A 24,476-nucleotide genomic window follows, 5' to 3' on the forward strand; every position below is an offset into this window, starting at 1 on the left:
AGCTGAACCATGATTTTAAGCTCAACGCGCGAACGTTGTTGACAAAATCAATCTCCAGAATCATGACATCATCTACATTATCGCTCAGTCCATACCTCTTCTTGGTCGAATAGTTTCCATTGCCCGCCGAGTGATTAGCACATAATGCAGTGTATAGTTTCTATCGGAAGTGGCTGTGGAGCCCCACGGGGAAGGCCTCCCTTTCTGCCAGCGCTAGGCTTTCCGCTTGCTCTTCTCCATCTACGAGTTCGCGAAATACTACAGACGCGGCCATGCTGTCAAGCAGGCATGCAGTTCCCGAGTCCTCAGACAAGAAATGACCTTTTCGTCAAGTCCGACCGAGAGAAGCTTCTGGATGAATCGGCAAGAGAATATAGTTCGGATATGGCGGCCCCAACACCGCGCTGCAAGACTCGGCATGCGCAATCGACGCGCCCTATAGGCACGGCACGCACACAGCCTAATCCTCATCCCGAACAGGTCTTGGCTGTTACTCGCAAGCCCGGAAGCTGCGGAAATATTCGGTCATGAGTCAATATTGACCGGTTGCGAACGATTCGAGGGGTGAGATTATGCACTTGTGGCAGACCGGCACCATGTGCCAGATACACCACGTGCTGTCGCCTCCATTCTACCAGATCATAATGCGGAGAACCGGAAGCCGATCATGAATGCAATGAGATTTGATGGGGACCCTTCACTCACTAACCGCTATAGCTCAGAAACTGGGGCCGAATTCTGTGGGCTGATTATTGTCCAACTGGGCATTTCCGGCTAAATGCGATTGACGTCCGAGTTTAGCTGCTCCGCATTTTCCCCTCATTTGCTCTCCCCGACCTAGCCACCTGGCGAGATTCCCCGCCTAGACATTCTATCCCTCCTTTCCTGGCTCCATTAGCCGCCAAATTCTCTGAGGCCTAATTGCAACTGCCACGCCGCCGAATAAGCCTGAAGGCTTGAGCTTGTTGAAACCCTGTCCTACACGAAAAGCTTGACCCCAGACGCAAGCGGATGAACTCCCTTCCGGCTATCCCGGCTGTCCGGGGTTAGGCCGAGAACCAAACCAAACCCGCCCGACTACAAACACCCCCATGGGGTTTGCCAACCCGTACGGATTAGGAAATGAACTGCAGATGCCTTGTTTCGAGTGGCACTCGGAGACAGCCGTCGAGACCCGACCGAAAGTCAGGCTAAATGCTGGACCCAATCAAGCCTCGATATACCCGGCCACGAGGGAATCGCATGACATGCGGTGACGCTGCATCTATCCAGAAGCATACGCTTACCGGCAACGTATTAGCAGGGAACATGCAGACAGCGAAACAGACATGATTATGAAAGACGTGACTCCCCATGTAGTGTACAGGCTCGCAGATCGATTTATAAAGTCCACGCCCCCTCTCTTCCCCGCTTGCCGATCACCCAGCTTCTCCTCATACCATATCCGGGGGTATTTTGCATCTGCGTGCTGTCTGTCTTGACTTTTTTTCTCATCGCAATAGACAGCCTTCACTTCACGACCACATAACAAGACGCGATGGCTGTTGGTGTGGGCGCTGAGGCTATCTCAGGCAAGCGCGCCGAGCTCGCGGGCAACCGCGTAGGATGGCGCGGCCTGCTCAGCAGCAAGAAGACCTTTTCGATTGCATTGTTTGCGTCGCTTGGTGGTTTCGTCTATGGCTGTAAGTGCTTCGACTGGAGTCGCTTGTGGAGATGCTCACGTTTTTCTCAGATAACCAGGGCATGTTCTCGGGCATTCTTACGATGAACTCGTTCATTCTCGCGGTACGCACTAACTATAATACCCATGGCGTGACACGTTCTGACGGATACAGACCCAACACTATGCAGAACAGACCGGTACTGCTCAAGGCATGCTCACGTCGATTTTGGAATTGGGTGCCTGGGTCGGTACTCTGGCTAACGGATATCTCGCGGACTCGCTGGGCCGTCGGCTTACGGTTGTTGTGGCTGTGATCGTGTTTTGTGCTGGTGTCATTGTGCAGGCATGCACCAAGGACCCAAGCTACGTGTTCGGTGGCCGTTTTGTGACCGGTCTGGGAGTGGGTAGTCTGAGTATGATTGTGCCACTGTACAACGCTGAACTGGTAGGTTATACGTTGAGCATGATGACTGAGCCATATTCGCTGGCTTCTGAGAACTGACTGGAGCAGGCACCTCCCGAAATCCGCGGCTCTCTTGTTGCTGTGCAGCAACTGTCGATCACCTTCGGTATCATGGTCAGCTTCTGGGTAGGTGCAAGCCATACTCTTTCATGGCTCATATTCAGTGCTAATGACAGGAACAGATCTGCTATGGTACCAATTACATTGGTGGTACCGGCGATGGCCAGTCTAAAGCGGCCTGGGAGGTGCCGGTCTGCATCCAAGTCTTGCCAGCCATTATCTTAGCGTTCGGCATGGTCTTCTTCATGCCTCAATCACCACGACACCTTATGAATACTGGCCGCGAAGAGGAGTGCCTGAGCACCTTGGCCCGCTTGCGCGATGCCTCAACCGATGACATTCTCGTCCGCATTGAGTACCTCGAAATCAAGTCCTTGAAGATGTTCGAGCAAGAGACTTCGAGGAGAAAGTACCCTCAGTACCAGGATGATTCGTTCAAGAGTCGCTTCATGATTGGTGTGAAGGATTATGCTTCGTTGGTCACGGACAAGTCACTCTTCAAGCGGACCACTGTTGCAGTACGGTTGACCCCTTGCGTACCACGAGCGAGGCTAATTGTGATCTAGTGTCTTGTGATGACATTCCAACAATGGAACGGCATCAATGCGATTAATTACTTTGCGCCCCAGGCAAGTATTTCTGCCGAAGATAGGAATCCATATGACTAACTGTGTTGTTCAGATCTTCAAAGAACTCGAACTCGGCGGGAACACTACCAACCTCCTCGCAACTGGCGTTGCTGGTATCTTCGAATTTGTCTTCACCATTCCTGCAGTGCTTTGGGTGGACAACATCGGTCGCAAGAAGATCCTATTGGCTGGTGCTGCAGGCATGGCGATCTGCCACTTCATCTGTGCCGGACTTATCGCTACGTACCAAGGAGAGTTTGGGAGTCACCGGAGTGCGGGCTGGGCGACCGTGGCATTTGTGTGGATTTTCATCATCAACTTTGCCTATTCATGGGGTCCGTTTGAGTCTCTGATACAATGAGCGCAATACTAACAGCCAACTAGGTCCCTGTGCTTGGATTGTGGTATCAGAGGTCTTCCCGCTCAGCATGCGTGCCAAGGGAGTCAGTCTCGGCGGTAGTAGCAACTGGGTATGTATAGACCTTGATCATTTTAACAAGAGCTCGGCTAATTCCTGATAGCTCAACAACTTTGGCGTCGGCTTGGCAACCTCCCCTTTTATTGCACGATCCGCCTATGGAACCTTTATCTTCTTCGGCTGCCTGACGGTGATCGGATTTCTCTACGTCCTGTTCTTCGTCCCCGAGACCAAAGGCCGCACCCTCGAGGAGATGGACGAAGTGTTCGGATCGGAGGGCATGGCGGCCGAAGACGAGGCCCTCCGCCAGCAGATCGACCGCGACATTGGTCTGACAGCCTTGCTCCATGGTGAGATGGATGCATCCGCCGAGAAGATGACCACCAAGACGGTGCATCTGGACGACGCTCCCGTGCCACCACACACTACCGAAGCGTAAGCCGGCAGTTGCATGGTGCCGGTGCAGTCCGGTACACGGGATGGCGTCGGTAGACGCAGCCCATGCAATCTATTATCCTTCCTTTTGCCGGAGAGGGCTTGCTGATCCCGTGAGGCGGCTGCATTGGGGCAGAAGACGAGCGGTCCAGGCTGACTGGGTCGTGCAGGGTCTCTCGGGAGGCTAAATCGAGGGATGTATTTAGCCGGAATTGAGGGCCGGGGTCATAGTACATACCTTAGTCATAAATTAATGCACACCCGAGAGTTAATAACTTATTCAAACAAGGATTAGTCATAGAGCCATTCCTAGAGAGGTACTCCGTAGTCTGAGGCTTGAACTTGGAGTCTTCACGGTTGAGCCTGAGGCCAATGCTCGTCAGCGGCTTGATCGTGGGTTCCATGTTCCCCCGTGGGCGGCGGGTGTAACCGCCATGCGGAGAAACCCCCAAGGTTTCAACGCTGTCGGTCTTACAGGTTAAGTCCGATGTCGATCCATGAATTGATGGTGTACTCAAATCGCCTTCACCACTGTGCACTAGGTAGGGCAAAGGTAGGGCAAGCCGTGCATCGAATACGTCCAGTACAGGTAAGTTACTTCCAGGTCTTTGACTCCTGGCGCAAACCCCACCACTCAGCTCGATTACGTTATTGGGACTATTGGAGCTCCCGCTCCCCGCATCGCGTGCGCTTTTGCTTCTACTTTATACCTCCAGTGACAGTCTAGGTAATCTGGGAATAATCAGCTGTGCTGTATCACTGTTAGGTCTACTCCTTCGGTTGTGATTGCGGCTCGGCATTACTCTTGCTCTGTGAGTCGCTGAGACTAGGACCTGAGTAATGGCTAGCCCTGCTATGGTCAAATTCAGTAAGTAGGTTAGTTATTATGTTATTATGTGAGTAGGACGAGCAACTGTATCCCGTCGAAGTGTATGAGCTTGAATTCGCGCTTGGGTGGTACAGTACCGCTGGACAGCCGATTGATGGAATCAGCGCGGGAGAACGGGGTGGAGCATCGACATGGACAAATTGTCCTTAAGCTTGCAGGCTATGGGTCCCTGCGGGGAAAAGAAGCGCAAGGGCTTCTGGAAGGTGGTTGCTACTAGTGACAGGATCTACTGTCGGTCGACTGGGGAGAGTACTATTTTGACGTAGAGTAGGTTGAGTCACTGTAGTTTGAGGAAAGGATAGATATGTGCTCAGTGCTGAGGCAAAGGGATACGCACTGAGGATTCCGTCTGACTTTCTTTTTTTTCCTTTTTTTTCGTTTTTGGGATGTGGGATAGACAAGACGCTTGGGGAGATCCTGTAGCGTTCTTTAAGCATATGCTTGATATGATGGAGAACCATTGACACAGATGCAGTACCTAAGGTGGACCTGAGTGTAAATACTTGGAATAATTCTTCTGGCTAAAAAAATCTGCATGCTATGCTAATAACGCTCAAGTATACTGCTGAAATAAGATGATATGACATCGTGTAGATTCATCGATCGTGAAACACCCTATTTGCTTCCCACCGTCAGCGCCGCGATCAAAGCAGCCCCGATCCCCGAGCCATCCTCCGCCGGAACAAAGGTGATCAAATCCTCCTCCTCCGCCGGCCACTCCAGGATCTCCCGCAAAGCCGCAGCGGCCCGCTCCTTGAACTGGTAGTTCTTGCTGAACGCCGACCCGTCCACGCCGACACGCCCCCGCGTGACCCCCTCCTTCTTGCAGATGGCGGCAATGCCGCAGGCGTAGAGCCGGGCCGCTCGCGTGCATACGATCTCCGCCAGCATACAGCAGGTCTTCAGCTCCTGAAGCGTGGGTTCTATCCCGAACTCCTGCTTGAGCATGGCGCGGGTCTCGGTCATTTCACTTTCCGCAACGGCATTTTCCTCCTCCATGCGCGACAGGCACGAAGACTCCAACGCATGGATGTCACGGATGTTCTGAAGATCGCAACCATTCAAAAAGCCTACTGTCTCGTGCAGGTGTACGATGATTAATCGGAAAAGTTCCCCGGTGTACAAGCCTGCGACCATCTTTTCGTAGGTCTGCTGTCCCGGTCGCGGGGAGGCGCGGTCGATCTCGAGGTCGAACATGCATCGCGGGAGGACTTTGTGGCTGTTGTCAAAGGCGCCGTATTCGGTGTTGATGCCGACAAGCTGATCGGGGGGAAGGTTATGGGAGGCGATCTTCGGGATGCGGCCGCTTTTCTCCATGTACGCGGCGTTGCAGCCAGTCCCCAAAATGCTGCCGATCTTTACGTCGGGGTCCTTGTAGGCGGATGCAATTAGTGCTCCGGTCGTGTCGTTGACTAGCGCTACCACCCGTACGGGGATCTTCTGTTCAGCTGTCAGTAAGAGAGGTTGCTTCGGCGTGTACAACAATGATTGTGACCCGCATACCCTTCGCTCTAGAGCCTGCTCCAACTGTGCTACCACGTCGTGACCCTCAACACCTGAGATATCCCACCCCTTTGTCCAGCGTTGGAGGACGCCATGTCGGATGTTGTCTTGCGTGACGGGGTAAGAGAACGTGAAGGCTAGGGGCAGTTTCTCCGACTCGGGTGGTGTGAGATGTTGCTCTTGAATGAAGTCTTCGATGCGGTCGGCGATGAAGGTCCAGAGCTCGTCTGCTGTGCAGTGTCTCATGTGCTTGGGGAGTTTGAATTTATGCTGTGTCAATTCGCATCCCCCTTTCTCCTCGGTCAAGGTCACGTTGCAGACGCGAAGGTTCGTACCGCCCATATCCACAGTGAGATATGAGCCTGTCTCGTACCCGGACGGCTGATTCATCACCCACGTCACGTTCATAGGCTAAATACCGTTAGTGGCAGGATGCATGGTGAGGAGAAACGATCTCATACAATATCGCTGTCTTCATTGCTGAGGCCTGCCCTGGGTCAGTAAGTAGACACGCGATACAGTTAAAGCAACCACAGACCTTTCTCAAGCTCCTGAACAAAGTGATCAGTAATGCGCCGGAGAGAGTCTCCATCGATGGTGAACATCTGCGCAATGCGCTGAATCTCTTGCGATACCTTATCTGGGGTATCTGCTGTGTGTGAATACCAGGACCAATGACCAATTACCGCTGACAAAGGCGCTTACCCTTCAAGACAGGTGCAGTTGGGGCACAAGCTCCCTGGGCCTCCTTCATTGTGATTTAGTGCGCGGGGTAGACTTTGGGGGTTAGAATTAATGCAAGAATGGCTTCTGACAGCAGGGACGGACATAGAAACCTCCGCAGTGTTATATAACTCTCTCCAACTCCAAAGAGAAGGTTGAGGGGCAGAGGCCCTTGCGCACTTATCCCACGCAAGCAGACCGAAGAAGGATTTGACCCCATCATGACATCTTCCTCCTTCCCGCCGGGGGGTGTGTACTTGTAGAGAACGGAGGAGAGCAGTCCGGATAAAGACCATACGCCGGGCCACCTCCCAGCCAACCAGAGGTGTGCAGACCAACTTAAAAGTTGGCGATCAGTATTTGGGTGGGGCGCCGAGTCAGGGCTGGCCCGGCGAAATCTCGCTTTTGATCCAATTGTGACGTCGGCCCGATGTGGATACGGGACTCATACGGAACTCGGGATGGACTGTCGCCGTTGGGAGCAGTCGGCTCCGGCCGCATGATGACGATATCTTACCTCTGTCACTAGTAGAAGGGGTCCGATGCCATTCTGCATTCCTGATTGGGGATGATCTTGTGACTGCATGTGGAAAGCTTTGGAATCAGAATAATTCCCGGGGTTGCCGAGGCTCGGTGGTGGCTATCAACGACGTAGAGTGCAGCATTTGGCAGATAGCGTAGCGCTGCAGCCGCGCGGCCGGGCAGACGTTCTAGATGGTTCACGAGCAGGCACGGATCCTGAACCCTCCTGCGATGATTCGCCATCAGGCCATTGAATTTCGAGACGCTGGCTGCAAGTCGCCCTTAGATGAGGGTTCGCGAGCTTTGACACGAGCTTTCATGCGGGCTTAGCTTTTGAGGCGCTACTTTGAAACGATGGAAATGTAAGCAAATGTGCAGTGTGTACTAAAATAGTTGAAGCGAGGGCGAAGAAGCACCGTAATTCAAGCGCTTGCTTGTCTGGAGCTTAGCTTTCGTGGACACAGGCAACACACATTTGGACCCCGACACGGACACGGGCACAGCTAAGAAGCATTGAGGAGGAGAAGGTTTGTTGAAGCGGATGTTCCATGATTAAAATTAGATTGGGGTAGGTTGAGGGAGATTGAGAGTAGATTGAGCAGAAGGTAGAAAGTTGCAAGTGTGGAAAAGGAAAGAAACGTGGGGTTGTCGGAGGTCAGTCATCCAGTGATCGACCCCCACTTCTCCAGCCTGGAGCCTTCCATCTCCTCCCACTTTGGTTATCACAACCACAACAACAATTGGTTCGAGATAAGCATCTCCCCGCCTTCAGTCGCTCTAACGAACCTTGTATCTCAAACATTATTGACTTCTAGGCCCTCTCAAATTGATTTTGAGATGTTTCGCAACACGCTTTCTTCTGGAAACTTCTACTCTGTTCGTGTTGTTCTCCGCGTGACCAATTCCGAACCACATTCACTGCGAGAATGACCAAGCCTATCATTCAACGACTACCTTACTCTGCACCTAGGGAGGACTTCATTGATGCCCTAAAACGAGATGGGTGTGTGGTAGTCCAGGGCTTCACCACATTGAAAGCGTTAGAGGAAGCAAGACAGGAAGTTCAACCATGGCTGGAGAAAGAACAACAACGGAGCAAGCTGGGTGGTGAGCCGATCGCACCAGAGATTGTCATCAGCTAGATAGCCTGACAGACAACAGCCCTCAATGGCGGGACTCGCACTTGTACACGTCTTATCGGACGCAGCAAGACCGTGCGCGAGAAATTCTTCTCCGATCCGTTGTACCAGGTAAGACAGATCCTGCCACGCCAGAAGAAACGAACTTGTCCTAAAATATTGGCAGGGCCTAGCTGAAGAGTTCCTCGCGATCACCACGACCAACTGGTACGGCGACGAGCCGTCTACCAACACCACCCACCCGCTTCTTTCGATCGCCATCACAATGGAAATCCGACCAGGGGCGAAAGCGCAGAAGCTTCATCGCGACGACAAGAACCATCATGCCAGACATGCTCGTGTTGATGCGTACCAAGCGAACCGCGACATACTTCTCGGCTTGTTTGTCCCCGGGTGCGATACTCGTCGTGCGAATGGAGCCACACGTGTGGTCCCGGGTAGCCACCTTTGGGGCGATGAGAAGCCGGACTTCGGCCCCAATGGTGATATGGGTCTCGTCGATGCTGAGCTACAGGCCGGCGAAGCTATGATCATGCTGGGCAGTCTCTACCATGGAGGTGGGGAGTTCTTCGAGTCTTCAGGGGGACGAATGATGCACATTATGTTCATGTGCAGCGGGATTTATCGTCAGGAGGTAGGTTGAAAAGTGCTATGCTCCACGATTGAGTGACTGAACTCGAATTCAACAGGAAATATCGTACCTTTCGTATCCGATTGAGGATGTGCGGACATACTCAAAGTTGGTGCAACAGCGGTTGGGTTGGAAGCAATCCGAGCCGAACCTGGGATGGGTCGATCTGGTCTCTCCCGAAGCCTTGTTGTGATGACCTGCACCGCTTCAAGTACATTATGATAGCCCCGTAAGAGAACCAGACTTGTCAGTTATATCTGGGCGATTGGTGGGATAGCTAGGCATGCTAATGTGGCTTATGTGAACCTAGCCTGGTTATGAGAGGCGATCCTGCGCCTGGCGCTTGAGTGTGCTCGGAACACTCGATCAGCTGTATTGCGCCCGATATAAGGGAGACACGGAATTTCAGTTTATCATGTCAATCAGTAGTGAGCCAGATTATGATACTGTAGACTTTGGCGAGCATTAGGCGTGGAGAAGATACAGTTGAAATACGTACCAAGGTAGGAGATGAGAGCCCTGAGATGATTGACAAGTTCGGGAGATGACAGCATTGAGCAGAAGTTCTCAGCTTTGGCAAGCACTAACTGAACACAATAACCGGCGAAATTCCGCAGGGAGGGTAATAATTCCGGTCATGCTAGTAAGAAGAAGTCCCTCTTCCATGGAGCATGGCTGCCGGACTTGAAGTCCTTCCATCACCCAAAGATTCCTCTCTATAACCACGCCCACCGTATAAGCCCTGGCTGTGAGATTAGACCTACTGAGCACCTCCTCATTCACCAACGTCTCTCGGGTCATCCTCTTCGCCGTGCATGCATATACTTTCTCGCCCCGAGTCCAAGCACTTTCACGCCAGGAATAAATCTGAAAGATGATGTGGTAGTACTTAAATTAAGCTGCATAGATATACTATAAGCAAAATAGCATGGGTCATAAACATCGTCAAATAAGCAGTCACTCCCAGCAAGCGTAATCCGGAAAATAGCGGTCATGAATGCGGCGTGCATATTCCACCAGCACAGGCAAGCTTTTCAAGATCGCCCGAGTTTCCGGACAGCTGGAAACAACACGTTAGAGTCAATATAAAGCCAGAGTTTAAGAAGACTTACGCAGAGCAAACCAAAGACGCCGCCAGAAACCCAAATAGAACCGCATCGGCCTCGGTCGGCTCCTCGCCACCCAGCACCCAGAACGGCCCATCACCCTGCTTCTGGGCCTTGCGGGACACCAGCAGCTCGCTTATACTGGTCCACACTTCCTCCTTGAATCCTTTCAACTCCTCCAATGTGAACCGAAGGGTGCCCTGGTTGTACAGCATTTCCCTCTGCCTCCGGTAGATGTAGTATCCCACTGCCACCTTGGCCGGGTACGGCAGCGCGCTCAGGGCGTGTTTTCGCATCTCGTAGTAGTTCTCGATCCATTTCTCGTGGTTCTGTTGCCTGAATCAGTTTATCGAAACCCGTAGGCAATCCGTGATGGAAGAAAAGCGGAAGTGTACCAGATAGAAATACAACCGGTCCTCCAACAGAGCCTTCACCCCAGCATCCAGCACCTTCTTCTCCGCACCGAGATCGCGATTAAGGTCAGTGATCACACCATCCTCAATGAATCCTCGAGTGATCAGAGCTGAGTCCGAGATGGTAGTCTTTGCGCCCGTCGTCCGGTCCGTGAGATCGACGTACGGAATCTTACCCCGCGGACTGCCGAGCGGTGACCCGGCGTCCGTGCGATACGAGATCCCCGCAAAGCGCAGACGAGCTTCGAGCTTCGTGACGAAGGGGGACCAGGTGTATTTTCCAGGCCAGGGGAAGCCACGGTACAGAGTGATTTCGGGGGCTTGGCTGGATGTCATCGTGAAGTGTGCGTTGTGAAGTGTGCGTTGTGTTGCGGAGAGGTGGAAGAAGTAAGCTTACTGTCGTCTTTGTTGCTGGGTTGTTGGGCGTCTTATAGTCGGGCGCCTAAAGTCCGCAGATGCCGAGAAGGATCGAAGGATCGCATAGTCTCTGTTCGCTTGGGAGATGAAACGAGCGAAGAGATCTTAGCGGCGGGTTGAAGTGGTTACTAGGTAGCCTTCTCTGAGCTTTGAAGTCAGGATGTACTAGAATGTCTTTTGTTGGAGGGCAGTGTGCATTTGTTGGTGGTCGCCTAAGGCTAGACGGGGGTATGCCTTGGGTGTTGCCTAAGGGGTGTTGCCTTGACGCTAGTGCTGCTTCTTGTTAGTAACTTGGTTTCTTGCAGGTATCCACATGTATAGTCTTCATCCTTCTATACATTCTCCGTCTGAACTTAATGACTAGAGCTTAAGAAGTCATTGCAGTCTGTTAGCTGGCGCGTGGTCGGATCAATCGAACGGGCAAGCTTTAGTGACTACAATACAGCCTAGGCAGATCCAATCAAGATGTGAGTATTCGACGAAGTTGCAAAACAGATACTACCTAGTACTTGCCATGGCCTCCCTTAGCAACTTACCGCTCGAGAAAATCTACCTTGTTCTCCCGGTTTGCTTGGAACTGTTATCTTCATAGGTATTTACTGGATTGCACTTGGTGCTCAGCAAAACAGATCTCCTCTCCCTCCGTCTCGTCTGTTACCAGCTCTCCATCATCACAGCGCCCTAGATCGATGAACACCTCATCCGCGAGATTCACGAAGGCATCACTATAACCTTCATCGAGCCGCAACCACACTCCTCCACACAGCTCTTCTTCATAGACTCCTCTGTTGCGGTGCCCCAGTCAACCACCGCAACGACACTGGCGAAACCGCCCTGCATATCGCAGCTCACCGTGGAAACCTTCAAGCCGTTTCTCTTCTACTCTACTCCGGTGCTAAGATCGACGCAGCAACCTCCCATGACTGGACAACCCTCCATCTTGCCTGTCGCTACGGTCAATCCAGTCCCTCATTTCCTACACCGCAAACGTCAACAGAGCCGGATTTCAAGGATGGATGGCCCTCCACTACGCCAAACGAGAAGCCACGCGGATCGTGCTCTCATTCTCCGAGAAGCGGGCGCAGAAAGCCAAGCCCCAAAAGTGCGCTACGAAGCACTTGCATGACTGCTGGCGGAGTTTACACCCTCTGACGGCCTGCGAAATATGCTATGATTATTTGATGAGACCAATCAGCGGCGGGGAGGGGCTTTTCCATTCGCAACCTTTTGCTATGGAGCTTGATAGATATCTAGCTCTCCAAATCCTAGAGTTTGCCATGGAACAAATAGCGGTATTGTGGCTGGACAGGCTCGGCTGTACTGGCACAAACACCTAGAAATTGAATAAAAGACCAAGACTAAAGATAATATAAGTTACCTACGCATCAGAAAAATTAGTCAATCGATTATGCTGATTCGTGGGCGTTTCAGCCAACTAGCAGGGGTCGCTGCACGTTGCTAAGCCTCAGCGCACAGCCTCGCTCCAGCCGCTAAGCAGCCTACCTATTTTTTCCGAAAGGCCCCTCTTCTATGCCTCCTAATCTCTCGTGAACGAAGAAAAGCCCGTGAAGGTTACATTAAGCATGGCGACTGCGTTGCACTGTCCTTCGAGACCCATAACGGTGGACGAGATCACTTCTCGGCTAGGCGATTCCGCATGCGACGAGAAAGAAAAGTCGGCGCTGCGTGCTTTGATCTCGCAAATGGTCGGCCGATTTCGTGACAAGAGCCGTCCCAGTTACTATGTTGAAGCGTCACGTCTGTCACGAGCCACGACTCAGAGTCAATACCACCACTTGGCACAAGTCTTCTCGCGGTCGATCGTGGACAACGCCGAAAAGGGTAACGCACTTGACGGGGAGCTTCTCCCTAGCTTCGTCTTCCTCCTTCGCAATAATTCGGAAGGTTACTCGCGCGATGGGCTTTGTGCGGCAGTCAATGCATTGCGTGAGAGGCTAGACTACAAAATCCGCGAGAATGCATTAGAAGCTCAATACCTTCTGTGCTATACGCTCGGCGTCTTGCTCGACGTCGCGGTAGATATCAAAGCGTCAGAGATTGACAAGGACACCCTACGAGACCCACTTCTCAAGCTACTTGCGGATTTGAAGCGTCATGATGAGCCACGCGTGGCTCAAGCGGCAGCCTACGCGTACGAAGCGCTTAAAGGTATTTCGGACAATCAAAGTCCCTGGGATATCTTCTGGAGCAACAGCGGAAGGGTCATTGCAGTGGCTGCGAAAACTGCCGGGGCTGTCTCAACCTTGAATCCAGACAAGCTACTGGACACGGGGCCAGACTTGTTGGAACTTTTGGAATTCTTGAAAAAAGTCTATGACGGGGGCATAGAACTATTTGAAGCTAGAAAGGAGATGGATGAAGTGTTTGTTGAGAACATCCGAAGACTTCCGCATCAAAGGCTCTGGTATGGCATACTTCGGTATACTAGTATGCTTATTTTCGCTGGCGGCATATCATTTGACACCCTTGAACACATATTACCTAAGGTCCCGTGTGGGGATAGCTGGCAGTTCTGGTGCGGATTGTATGCCCAACTTGAACAAGGCTTCTTGTTGGGAGGTCAACAGGAAAAGGATCGGATCGTCCAGGTTGTCAACGCAACATTCGACTCAAAATCCTTGCAGGAAACAAAAGCAAAGAACTCGCGTGTTCGGCAGTGGATCTACCTGATTTCAGAGACATTTGATCAGAAAGGATGGAAAAAACACTGCTTGCCAAGAGCCCGGAAATCCTTTCGGTTATCCTTTCTAAAGGAAACATGGTGCGAACCGCAAGTGAGGAAACCTTTCGACCCGAGTACGACAGCAGCCATCGGTGGTAGTTTGTTGGAAGATGCGTGGCACGAGTGCAAGGAGGCGCAAAGGTTCTATGCCGATGCCGCGTTGATGGAATATTATTTGCAACAGAACCGGCTTAAGATACTACGTCTCTCAAACGACACTCTAGACATCGAAAATTGCTACATTAACCTAGGAATTGTCGTACCTTCCCTAAACCGACAAAACCAGGAAGTCTTCGAACTATCCCTCCAGAGGCGTCTAAGGGTTGAAGCACCGGGCGAGGGGAAAGCACTCGAATTACAAGAACTTTTTGATGTCCGCAAGCTAAGAAGCCATGTTGGTTCTCCCGCCAACAAGTCAGGAGCTCCGAGACGTATTCTTATTAGAGGTCGTGCTGGAGTGGGAAAGACAACCTTGTGCAAAAAGATCGTTCACGACTTCATCAATGCCAACTTTCCCCGGTGGAAGTTTGAACGCGTGCTTTGGATACCCTTGCGGAAGCTAAAAGACAAGCCTACTCTAGATCAGTTTCTTTGCCATGAGGTTTGGTCGAATCATCGCGAGAAAGTCCATTTCATCTCTGCTCTTCTGGAAACAATATATTATCAAACAGACAACAAGACTCTTCTGTTGCTGGACGGCTTCGATGAGATCGTTGGCGCGAAGACTCCCAGTGGAGACCTTGTCAAGTGTCAACCGATGTTGGGTCTTCTCAACTACCCGAATGTCATCATTACGTCCAGGCCGCATGCAGGATTTGATAAATCGATTCAGGACTTTGATCTCGAGCTTGAGACGACTGGCTTTCGCTCCGAGCAGATAGAAGCATACGTCGACCAGATTGTGGGCTGCATTGGCAAGGATGAAAAATCTGCAAGGGAGATCAAGCATTTCATCAACAGCCACTGGTTGATGAAAAGTCTTCTTCAGATTCCGATTCAACTAGATGCGTTATGCTTTGCTTGGAACGAGAGGCTTCTCTCGCAAAACATCAGAACCATGACTGCCTTATACAAGGCCATCGAAGTCAGACTATGGAAAAAAGACATGGTTCTCTTGGGAAAGCTGAGCGAGAGTGAGGCTGATAATATCTACGTACGGTCTCAAGTTGAACAAGCTATGCATGACCACATCGAGCTAATTCAGAAGCTTGCTCTCACTGGCTTATACAACAACATTGTTGAATTCACACATCAACATCGAATAACAACATATACAGCATTGCCTGGCTTGGAAGGTAAATCAGATAATCTACTCAATGAAGTATCATTTCTCCGGAGCTCTCATTCCGCGGAGACTCACCAATGCCAGACTTATCACTTCATTCATTTGACCTTCCAGGAGTACTTTGCTGCTCATTACTTCGTGCACTGCTGGGTGACTGATACACCGCTTATATGTCTCGAACTGAACTCGACCGAGTATCATCATCTGGATGCGAAACAGTTTATACACCGCGAGAAGTATAACAGTCGCTACAATGTCATGTGGCGGTTTGTAGCAGGACTTCTTCATGGAAGCAAGAATCAAGAAAGGCTAACCACGTTCATGCAAGTGCTGGATAGTGAGCCAAAGGACTTACTTAAACTTGCACACCCTCGTATCCTGATGTATTGTTTCAATGAGATCCTGCTTCCTCCTGGGTACAGTGCTCTGCGGCAATTGCAACATAGCATCGAGGAGCTACTGGCTACTTTAGTGGGATGGATTGGCCTTCACTCATTCCCATTGAGTGATGAAATGGAGTTCCCAGAGCACTTACTGGGGCGCATTCTGGACAAATCAGATGAGGAACTCAGAATCAGGACTCTCCACGCCATATCAAGCCGCGCCTGGGTCTCACCAGCACTCCTACAGAAGATGAAAGATATTGTTCACACCAGCGAGAATAATACATTGAAGCGAGGTGCTTTTATTGCCCTCCTTGCGCATAACAGATTCTGGCAGGAACCCCTCCAAGAGATGCTTGAGAATCCAAAGCAGTGGGAGACAGGAGATCCTGGTTACATCTTCCCGGGGCGCATGACGAGGGTGCCGGAAGAATTTATTAATACATTGTTAGCCAGGATCGAGGCAAAACAGACTCCAGTGCCAGGGTTGGTTGATATCATACGATGGCAGTTCAGGCTAGCTAAAACAAATATAACGAAGCTTGTATCATTGCTGGAGGCGCGAGAACCACCGTTGAGGGGGTTTGCTGTGACAACACTCGGGAGGTATCTATCTACAAACATAGATATCATCCCGCGTGTTCTGGCTCTTCGGCATGATAGTGATCTACAGGTGAGGCTTGCGGTCATCCGAGCTTGCTCCGCGCTCTCTGACAGGTCATCTGTTCTTGGTACATTACACAGTGCCCTGAATGACGACGATGCAGAAGTTCGAAAGCTTTCTGTAGATGCCTTGCAGTCAGAAGAATCTTTGCCCACCGATATTTTGAACACTCTGGCGTTTCGAATGGAAAATGATAAGGACGCTATAGTGAAGATAAGAACAATGGAAGTATGGAGCAAACACTGTGCCCGCCCAGCGGACATCGTGGAAACTGCCGTTCCATTCCTGGATGACGGGAACTCTTGGAATGTTAGGCTTGCGGCAGCTGAAGTCATCGGCCGTCAAAAGCTTCCTGAGTCTCGAGTGCGCTCTTTCGTGTCTATGCTCGAACATGCAGAGTCGGAGAAACGAGATCTTGTGCTTCATATTCTCGGGGTATATTCCAAACACTCCAAATTCCCAGATGGAGTTTTCGAAGCCTTGCCCGAGATCTGTAGCCACACTGATGATATTAGAATTGTCCTCGTGCAAGGCATGCTTCAAAACGATCATAACCTGAGTGACGACATTCTGAAATCTTTGGTCTCTTTCCTGGGTCATTCGGATCAGAAGCTTCAACGGCTAGCGTGTAAGGTATTTGTCGCACAGTCCCGGCTGCCAAAGTTCGCCACGGTCGCCATCTCGGCTCTGTTGCCCGACCCGGATTTGAAACACGAAGACACGACGACCCTTGCGCTGAAGGCCCTGTGTAAGGACCCGGAACTGCCGGAAGATATTCTCGAGGTCGTGAGTCAGATCGTGAGTCAGACTTCCAAGTCTTGGCGAGGTTTCGCGAAAGTGCGTAGCGCTGTTAATTGTCTTAGAGCACAAAGGCATCTTACCCCAGGGCTCGTGCAAGCCGTGATATCCGTTCTCACACGGTCCACGGCATCTCATGTGGAGAGTGTGATTCGGGCGCATGATGAATTCAGCGCGGTGCTGCCGAATCTCGATTGCGAGCGTTGGGAGATGCTGTTCGATATTTGGATGAAGGAAAGCCTGTACTCCGACATTTCTTGTGTTCTTCATGGAGAGGAACTTCAGCTTACCACTCCTGAGCGTGCTTTCAGCGTCCATTTGTCAACCCCTCTACAGCGGGAGACTGTCATGAACGCAGCGAAGGCTGCTCGAGCTCGGGTACTGAGTGGGTCGGTTCGGCAGGCGAGCAAATTCCAAGCGGCCTAGATATCGATCTTCGCTCAGATAGTGATTTAGACTCGTAGACCGAGGACTAACAATTGGACAGTCCTATTCATTCTGGTAGTCAAACTTCCTGACGGCATTCATTGAGATAAGGCATTTGCCGTGCATTGAACGCATATCAGACAAATCCAAGTTCAAACCGCAGAATATCGAAGGAGCTTGGTAGAGAGAGGCTTTCTCTGCGACCCTGGCTTGGGTTTCACTTTTAGATGGCTATATGACTCGATCGAAAAGTACACCGTGGACGGTTGAATACATAGGTATAGTCTTTCAGCAGACTGCGCATGCTTCACAAACTTCGCCATAAGCTGTTGTATGGACGCGCGATAACGACACGGGCTTTGCCATTCCTAGTCTTACATGCGTCGCGCTATCTCGGCAGGGTATAGCTCTCGTGGGTCAAGAACGAGTTACAAGTACGGTCATTATCGGGATTGGACAGAGTGAGTCAAATAGACAGGGAAGAAGGTATCGGTGTCACGTTATTTGTCCGCACTATTCACAGCTATCGCATCGCAAATCCACTATTTACGCATATGTACTTCTTCAGACCAAGACTGTCTTATACAGCTCATTGACAAAATCAAAAGACAAAGAGCGATGCCAAACCGGCCAGAACGCCAGCAGTCACAACACTGACTTGTCGTTGGGATAATTTGCCAGATCCATTCAACGCCACATGGACACTAGTGCCGTTCGTGGAAGTCCTATTCGTGCCGGCAGACCCGGTCGTATGATTAGCAGCCGCGGCAGCAGTGGCAACGCCCTTCTCAGTGAAGCCAGCCAGATTCGCGAAAAAGATGCTGGTTGCACTGAGCTGTTCCTCTCTCCCATCAGTCCCGTCCCATTCGTCCGAATCCCAGCGACGACCGCAGAGCGTCTGGTTGTTGCCACCCGTGCATTGCTTCGCCGCTCCGACGGCCGACGCCTGCAGACGCGAAGACACCTCGGACGAGATGTACGGAGCGACGAGGCTTGCCAGCGTCAAATCCGAGACAAAATTCCCCTTGTACGTGTCTTCGAATGAGTTGCAAACCTGTGTGGGCTCACAAAGGATTTCCGACAGGATCAGACCGCCGTACTTCTCGGGGAAGAAGGTTCCCAACGAGACGTTGAGCAAGCCGTCGAGGCCGGACTTCCATTTGCTGGTTTGGCCGTTGGTCTTCGTCTCGTTAGTTGCTTCATATTCTAAGCTGGCTTGCAATGACTTACGAAGTTGTACATATAGGCTGCACCGCTGATGTACGGCCCGTAATTGGCCGTCCACTGGTTGTTTCCCTGTGTCGTGCAACCATTATCCACGTCGGTGCTGTCGGCGATACTCCATGTTTTGTTGTTTAAGAGAGGCACGCTGGCACTCCAGTCCCAGATCTTCTCCGCCCAGTCCGCAAACGTCTGGTTATGGGTGTACCGAGCCAGCCGCGCAGAAAGCTGGAAGAGACCACCGTTACTGATAGCATTCTTGAGGGTGTATGCGGAGTTAAACGGCCAGATCTGCCAGCGCAGTCCGCCCCCGCAGTTGCTGGTATCCCAACGCGCGACTTGGGTGTTGAAGACGCCTTCAGCCAGAGTCAACCACGACGGCTGATTAACGTCCTCGGGATAGTCCAACTCTGCGGCTGTCATTGCGGCAAGGCCCCAGGCCATCTGGTCGTCATTGCCTATCTGCGAGCTCCAGTTCGACGGCATGTAGTCGTTGTCGCCGATCTGCCAGTACATGCCCTGGGTGACGGCGGCGTTGTTGGAGGCGTCGCCGGTGAAGTACCAGTACTGGATCATGAGGTTGAAGAGAATGCCGCCCTCTGCCCAGAGGCTGGGGATGACACCTGGAATTCCTCCGGTCTTGTTGCCGTTGTAGTGCTGCATGGTGTTGAACGCGGCGGTGGCGGCTGCATCTTTGATGGACTCTGCGAGTAAGAGTGGATCAGCGGGAGGCAAATGTGGAGTGGACGGATACTATACTTTTATTATTGATGTCCAATCCGATGGCAGACACGGTGCCCGCAACAAGAGTAGCAGCATAAGCCGCTTTCAGGAAATTCTGGAAGGTAGTTCTCGCCATATTCACAGTCACCGCGAGAGAACTTGCTTGTGGCGGAAGAATGACAAGAACCGAATCATCCGGGGTGAACCAGAGATCTTAAATTTATCCACGAGCCAAGCGGCGGAAGACACCCGCCTTAGCGTGTGTCAATTGTGACCGAGCCATAGGCGGAAAGCTCGTCTTCACTGCCTAATTTCCTAAACGGGTGCACAACAGTTCGTCTAGGTGGGGATGAACAGATCAGGGACCGACCAGAAGAGGAAAAGGCTAGGGTCCTGCTTCTGGGGCTAGAGGCCAAATTGACGCTGCCATTGGATTGCTGGGAAGGATCTAATTTCGGTTGTTGTGTTGGCGCCAAATTCGGACCCCTTTTAGGGTTCCGAACTATTGACCCCCGCTGCGGGCCGTCAGGGGGTGAGCTTCGGAGGCTTGGGCCCGGCGGTGCCAATTGCCGAGAACTGGAGTATACTGTGGAGACCTTGTGATTTGTGGTTGTTTGAGTCTTCTCTGCCTCACTGGGGGCATGTCGATTATCTCGGCCCCAATGTTGCAGGTAGTAAGCGGCGGATTGGGCACCTCGTTCATGCTTACCAGATCGGACTTTGGTTTTGTCTGGCTAACCAATTGCCAAGATGGACTAGGATGCATGTCTCTCTTGTCGCCCCTCTTTTCAGTCTCGTCAGTTCTGGCGATTATTATGGCGGTCGAGTGTTGAAGAACGAGGTTCTATCATTGATGGTCACGGGCTTGGTCTGACAGTAAATTTGATTGGGAATTAATCAGGGCGTGAGAACTACTCCGACTACGATTTTGGTTCAAGTATCTCCCTTGGACCTCTATCTCTATCTCGTGCTCCATGCCTCTCTAGTTATGACCCAGCTAGCGAAGCTATGCATCTATCATCTTTGAAGCATAAAATAGCATAATCGTCAATCATCGAAAGACGTCATAGACATACTATTCTTCAACACCGGAAGATGCTCGATGGAAAGTACCCGATGGAATGCCAAGACTGCATAACTATCCCATTGGGAGAGGGGTAGTACGCATCAACACAAGAGATTTAGACAAGACTCCATCATCCCGCTTGCCCACTCAGATGAAGATAAGGTTATCTCTGTAATCAAGATCCAGCCACACGCGACGATCGCATTACCGCATTACCGGCGGGAAGAAGATGAACTCATCCCATTGCGTCACAGCGGGCCGATTTCTTGTTTGGGCTATCCGCCACAACCAGACTGAGCCGACTTACAGACCGACCAACATTCCACCTTCTTAAGAAAAACAATCTCTTCAATTGTAACTCACTCCATCATATCTCCTCCACCAAGTATCCTTATCTGCACCTTGTTGATACCCATTGACACAACCGCCACAATGTTCGCCTGGTAAGCGCGCCCACCACGATCCCAACCACCAGCACCGAAACTAAGACGCACAATCTAGGTACCAAAGAAGTCTCATCCAACGACCCTACCTAACGCAGGGTCTAACCACAGCCGTACGCAACCTGTTCCTAATCCCTCTACCCCTCTGCCCTTCAACCCCCAGCAATTCCGCAAAGCTAAACCAACTGCAGGCCCTCTTCGCCCTGGGCGACGGCCTCGCGCAAACCGCCATCGAAAAGCGTCCCCTCGCCGAATATGATGTAATGCGCAGCAGCCGGATGGCGCTGTATGGTGGAGGTGAGCCACACCCCTTAACCTCAGTCTCACCCCATATCCTCCCCTCAAACCATCCAGATCCCCAACTAACAAAAAAAAGCCGTCTTCGGTCCCGTGGCCACAAAATGGTACCAACTCCTGCAAGCCCGCGTAGCCTTCCGCTCAGCAGGCACGACGCTCGTCGCCCGCGTTGGCGCGGACCAGCTCCTCTTCGCGCCGACGATGATTGGCGTGTTCCTGAGCAGCATGTCGCTCCTCGAGGGGAAAAGTCCGGCGGTGAAGCTGCAGCGAAGCTACTGGGACGCGCTGCGCGCGAACTGGACGGTGTGGCCCGCTGTGCAGGCGGTTAATTTGTTTCTGGTGCCCCTGCCATTTCGGGTTTTGGTGGTGAATGTGGTTAATGTTGGTATGTTTCCCTTTTTTATTTCTTGGTTGGGGGGGGGGTAACGATTGAGGGTTGGAAGTTGGGATAGGATGAAGTGAGTAAGGAAGTTTGCTGACTTTTGGTGGTAGGGTGGAATTGTTTTATGAGTTTGATTAATAACGCCCCTCGCGGGGAGGAGCAGCCTATTGGGGCTTGATTGATTTGTAAAGTGCTGGGTTTAAGTGGTTTGGGGCTGGGGGACTCGCAGTGGGTTGGGTTTATGTACAAGTGCTGTGGTGGTTTGTGTGGCTTTATTGTATAGATGGCATAGATTTGAGGGCTTGGTTCTGACACTGGTTTGGTTCACTGGAGCGACAATGTATTATACTCTGGATTTCCAGCTACGCGTTATTCTGATTATGCGCAATGCCATCCGGACAAGGGCATTGAGACTATTTCGAGAAATTCTTCCATGACGTACCCCATGTAGACGGGATTCGGTCATCGTGGGGCCCGGGGTTGGCGGCAGCTTTCCTGTTAGAGCTTAGCCAATCGGTGTCGGAAATCTTCCTATTTAGGCTGAACCGCGTACCGCCCGATTAGGAATTTTGTTTGCGATCGAGATCTATAACGACCGAAAGTTGATTGGTGGATATGTTCATTCGTTAAATGTCATATGTAGAGCTCGTCATTATCGTTAGAAACCCACGCCATGTACTCAAACTGCAAATCACTTTAATGGTGGTCTCGCTCAAACCCTTCTCCTGCGAGGGTGCCGTATCTTCTACCCAAAAGCCAACCGGACCTCCTGCTCCCAGTCGAAATTCTCTAAAAAAGCCATGAATTCTATGTCGTCGCCTATGGTGGCTCCATCAGAGACTACTGCTTCCGAAGGAGAGACGCTGGATACACCCGACAGCACGCGGTCCAGCGCCTGCGAGATGACCTTCTGGCCCCGATTACTGATTTCGTAGTCGCCCTCATTTTGAGGGACAAATGTGTTGAATTGTGCAATGAACACGGACAGTTTCTGAATTATCTCCGACCGGGGAAACGGTGGTAAAGGCGATGTCAGCAAAGTGAGCGGCTGAGTCTGAGAGCGTCGGAGCAATTCGATCGACAAGACACCGGCGGCGGGTAGGCCGATATAGCACAACTTCGAGTAGTGTACGTTAGCCACGAAGAAACATTTGCTTGGGGTACCAACTTACATCCCATTTCACGTACGGAGGAACGAGCCCTTGCCGTGATTGTATGGATATCATCTTGAGCAGCAGTGTGATGATCTCCGACGACGTGCGGATGAGCAGGTCAAGTCCCTTGCCTATACGCTTGAACAATGTTTGAAAAAGTAAAAATTGCTGATACAAGAACTCTAGATGCAGGGATGCGAGTGACAGATCTTCCTTGTTGTCTGTCCATTGCAGATGCTCCGGCATACCTAAGCGGTACTCGTCGGACCTGCGGCAGACGTCTCTGTTGGCGTTGGATTAGTGGGTATTCTGGCAGAGCTCAGGAAGAAACGTACAAGACCCTCTCTTCTAAGCCGTCTAGCTCGTGGCTTAAAGACACTTCCAGAACACTCTCGCGCAAGAGGCTGGCAATCAGAACGCCTCTAGCTCGTGCCCCTTTGTCCAGTCGTCCGTCCTTGTTCCAGCCTGCTACATCGAGGTGCTGAAGCGCCGCCTCTCTAGTCGAAGGCTTTGCTACGAGTTCATCATAATCGATATCCAGGGGAAACTGGATATTGCAATAGCGCCAGCATATTCGAGGCGGTCGGCCTAGGCAAGTCGCAAGGTCCTTATCCAGTGCATAAGCCGCGACCATAGCCCTCTTTCGGATCTCTCCCAGAAAAAAAGGGGTGTCACCTTCTGCAGCAGGCTGGTGAATGCCTAGTGCAAAGACTGTGGTGGTGAGATCTCCAAGCATCTGCCATGTCCGGTGATCTGGAAGACATCAATACCCGTGAGCTGGCAGACACTGAGATCAATCGTGGCTTACCGCAACTTCCATGCAAAGAAGAGAGGAAGATCATGTGTTGGATCATGGTCCAGGACAGTGGGTCGCTAATGATACCTAGATAATTACAAAATTGCAGGCAAGCCTCGGTTGCTTGGACAGTCATCTGGCATAATCCTTCTTTCGTTGTTCCGGGGTATTCTTTGAATATGGTATCGAGTTCCTGTTGCAGGACTTGGAAGGTTGCCGAGCCTGCCTGTGCAAAGACAAGACCGACCATGTCCCATCGGAGCGTGAACTGAGAGAGGTAGTCATTTAAGGACATCGAGGATTGGGTCTCAATTGGAGTAGCCGAGTTCTTGAACAGAACTCGGGAAAGATCCATGAGCCGTGCGTACTTATTGTCTGATCCTGCGGTCGCGTTACGGTAGGAAGCCCTCAGTCGTGCAATTAGTGGCCTTAATAATGGGGGGCCAAAGATCCATCCTGGTATTATCTTGTTGCGATTTTCTATCAATTTCTCGTACAAGTCGAGATGCTCGAGCAACGAGAGTACTTGAGCTCCTTGATTCACCCGCTGAGGGTCAAGTGGTGTGTCTGCCTGGGAGAGCGAAGCACGAATCCCCAGCTCCAGCTCAACCTCATTGCTGAACACACTGCCCGAGTAACTGGTCGGTCCCAGAAAACCGCTGCCTGACAGATGACGTTTCGAAATATTGGGAAACTGTGCGGCTCCTAGCAGGCTGACGGACGCGGAGCTCCCAAGATTGGTGACGGAAATTGTCTTTGCACACAGGAGGGGTTGGGGATTGGTGCTTTTCTGTGTTGCCTTGAGGATCTGGCCAGACTGGCGCGGTTTGGTCAGTGGGGCGGGATGGTAAACACAGAGGTCCGATTTTCCACGGCGCTCGCAGCGTTTGCAGGTCGGCGTCGAATGATCGCATCGGAGCTTGGATTTCCGGCAAGGCTCGCATGACGACAGTTGGCCGTTGCGACGAGGCGCAGACATGGTTTGATTAAAGGTTAAACAAAAGTTCGACTCCGCGTGAGTCGAGATGAGTCAAACCTGGAGTCGAGGTCCGACAGTGGGTGGAGAGAGGGAGAGGGAGAGGGT

General features: G+C 51.6%; 8 protein-coding genes across 8 annotated transcripts; 4 read left to right on the plus strand and 4 right to left on the minus strand.

Moving 5' to 3' along the window:
• The first annotated feature begins 1,421 nt into the window (after positions 1-1,421).
• ASPACDRAFT_82353 (putative MFS monosaccharide transporter) lies at positions 1,422-3,950 on the plus strand. Its single transcript, XM_020206073.1, has 9 exons — positions 1,422-1,682; positions 1,733-1,785; positions 1,836-2,108; positions 2,175-2,252; positions 2,309-2,704; positions 2,753-2,815; positions 2,868-3,150; positions 3,200-3,285; positions 3,337-3,950. The coding sequence occupies exons 1-9, from the start codon at positions 1,538-1,540 to the stop codon at positions 3,670-3,672; spliced, it is 1,713 nt and encodes a 570-aa protein (XP_020051223.1). The 5' UTR covers positions 1,422-1,537; the 3' UTR covers positions 3,673-3,950.
• A 1,058-nt stretch (positions 3,951-5,008) lies between these two features.
• Positions 5,009-6,624, minus strand: ASPACDRAFT_127792 (uncharacterized protein). The gene is made up of 3 exons (XM_020197065.1): positions 6,599-6,624; positions 6,061-6,547; positions 5,009-5,997 (listed from the first exon to the last, which is right to left on the minus strand). The coding sequence occupies exons 2-3, from the start codon at positions 6,466-6,468 to the stop codon at positions 5,173-5,175; spliced, it is 1,233 nt and encodes a 410-aa protein (XP_020051224.1). The 5' UTR covers positions 6,469-6,547; positions 6,599-6,624; the 3' UTR covers positions 5,009-5,172.
• A 1,470-nt stretch (positions 6,625-8,094) lies between these two features.
• ASPACDRAFT_82357 (phytanoyl-CoA dioxygenase family protein) lies at positions 8,095-9,564 on the plus strand. Its single transcript, XM_020206074.1, has 4 exons — positions 8,095-8,412; positions 8,467-8,555; positions 8,611-9,078; positions 9,134-9,564. The coding sequence occupies exons 1-4, from the start codon at positions 8,232-8,234 to the stop codon at positions 9,266-9,268; spliced, it is 873 nt and encodes a 290-aa protein (XP_020051225.1). The 5' UTR covers positions 8,095-8,231; the 3' UTR covers positions 9,269-9,564.
• Positions 9,565-9,959: 395 nt separating this feature from the next.
• Positions 9,960-10,967, minus strand: ASPACDRAFT_82358 (glutathione S-transferase family protein). Its single transcript, XM_020206075.1, has 2 exons — positions 10,577-10,967; positions 9,960-10,510 (listed from the first exon to the last, which is right to left on the minus strand). The coding sequence occupies exons 1-2, from the start codon at positions 10,928-10,930 to the stop codon at positions 10,184-10,186; spliced, it is 681 nt and encodes a 226-aa protein (XP_020051226.1). The 5' UTR covers positions 10,931-10,967; the 3' UTR covers positions 9,960-10,183.
• Positions 10,968-12,594: 1,627 nt separating this feature from the next.
• Positions 12,595-17,310, plus strand: ASPACDRAFT_48336 (NACHT domain-containing protein; the record flags this gene model as incomplete). Its single annotated transcript, XM_020202108.1, has 2 exons — positions 12,595-14,887; positions 16,343-17,310. The coding sequence occupies 2 exons, from the start codon at positions 12,595-12,597 to the stop codon at positions 17,308-17,310; spliced, it is 3,261 nt and encodes a 1,086-aa protein (XP_020051227.1).
• Positions 17,311-17,911: 601 nt separating this feature from the next.
• On the minus strand, positions 17,912-19,390 carry ASPACDRAFT_55516 (glycoside hydrolase family 76 protein; the record flags this gene model as incomplete). The annotated part of the gene is made up of 4 exons (XM_020203007.1): positions 17,912-17,967; positions 18,016-18,473; positions 18,527-19,235; positions 19,291-19,390. The coding sequence occupies 4 exons, from the start codon at positions 19,388-19,390 to the stop codon at positions 17,912-17,914; spliced, it is 1,323 nt and encodes a 440-aa protein (XP_020051228.1).
• A 1,209-nt stretch (positions 19,391-20,599) lies between these two features.
• On the plus strand, positions 20,600-21,856 carry ASPACDRAFT_127817 (Mpv17/PMP22 family protein). The gene is made up of 5 exons (XM_020197066.1): positions 20,600-20,763; positions 20,822-20,876; positions 20,955-21,060; positions 21,140-21,445; positions 21,553-21,856. The coding sequence occupies exons 1-5, from the start codon at positions 20,753-20,755 to the stop codon at positions 21,618-21,620; spliced, it is 546 nt and encodes a 181-aa protein (XP_020051229.1). The 5' UTR covers positions 20,600-20,752; the 3' UTR covers positions 21,621-21,856.
• A 192-nt stretch (positions 21,857-22,048) lies between these two features.
• ASPACDRAFT_127818 (putative chromatin structure remodeling complex protein RSC3) lies at positions 22,049-24,458 on the minus strand. The gene is made up of 4 exons (XM_020197067.1): positions 23,405-24,458; positions 22,932-23,349; positions 22,615-22,879; positions 22,049-22,559 (listed from the first exon to the last, which is right to left on the minus strand). The coding sequence occupies exons 1-4, from the start codon at positions 24,369-24,371 to the stop codon at positions 22,188-22,190; spliced, it is 2,022 nt and encodes a 673-aa protein (XP_020051230.1). The 5' UTR covers positions 24,372-24,458; the 3' UTR covers positions 22,049-22,187.
• Between the last annotated feature and the right edge of the window lie 18 nt (positions 24,459-24,476).

The sequence above is a fragment of the Aspergillus aculeatus genome, assembly GCF_001890905.1.
Source record: "Aspergillus aculeatus ATCC 16872 unplaced genomic scaffold ASPACscaffold_23, whole genome shotgun sequence".
Taxonomy (NCBI): Eukaryota; Fungi; Ascomycota; class Eurotiomycetes; order Eurotiales; family Aspergillaceae; genus Aspergillus; species Aspergillus aculeatus.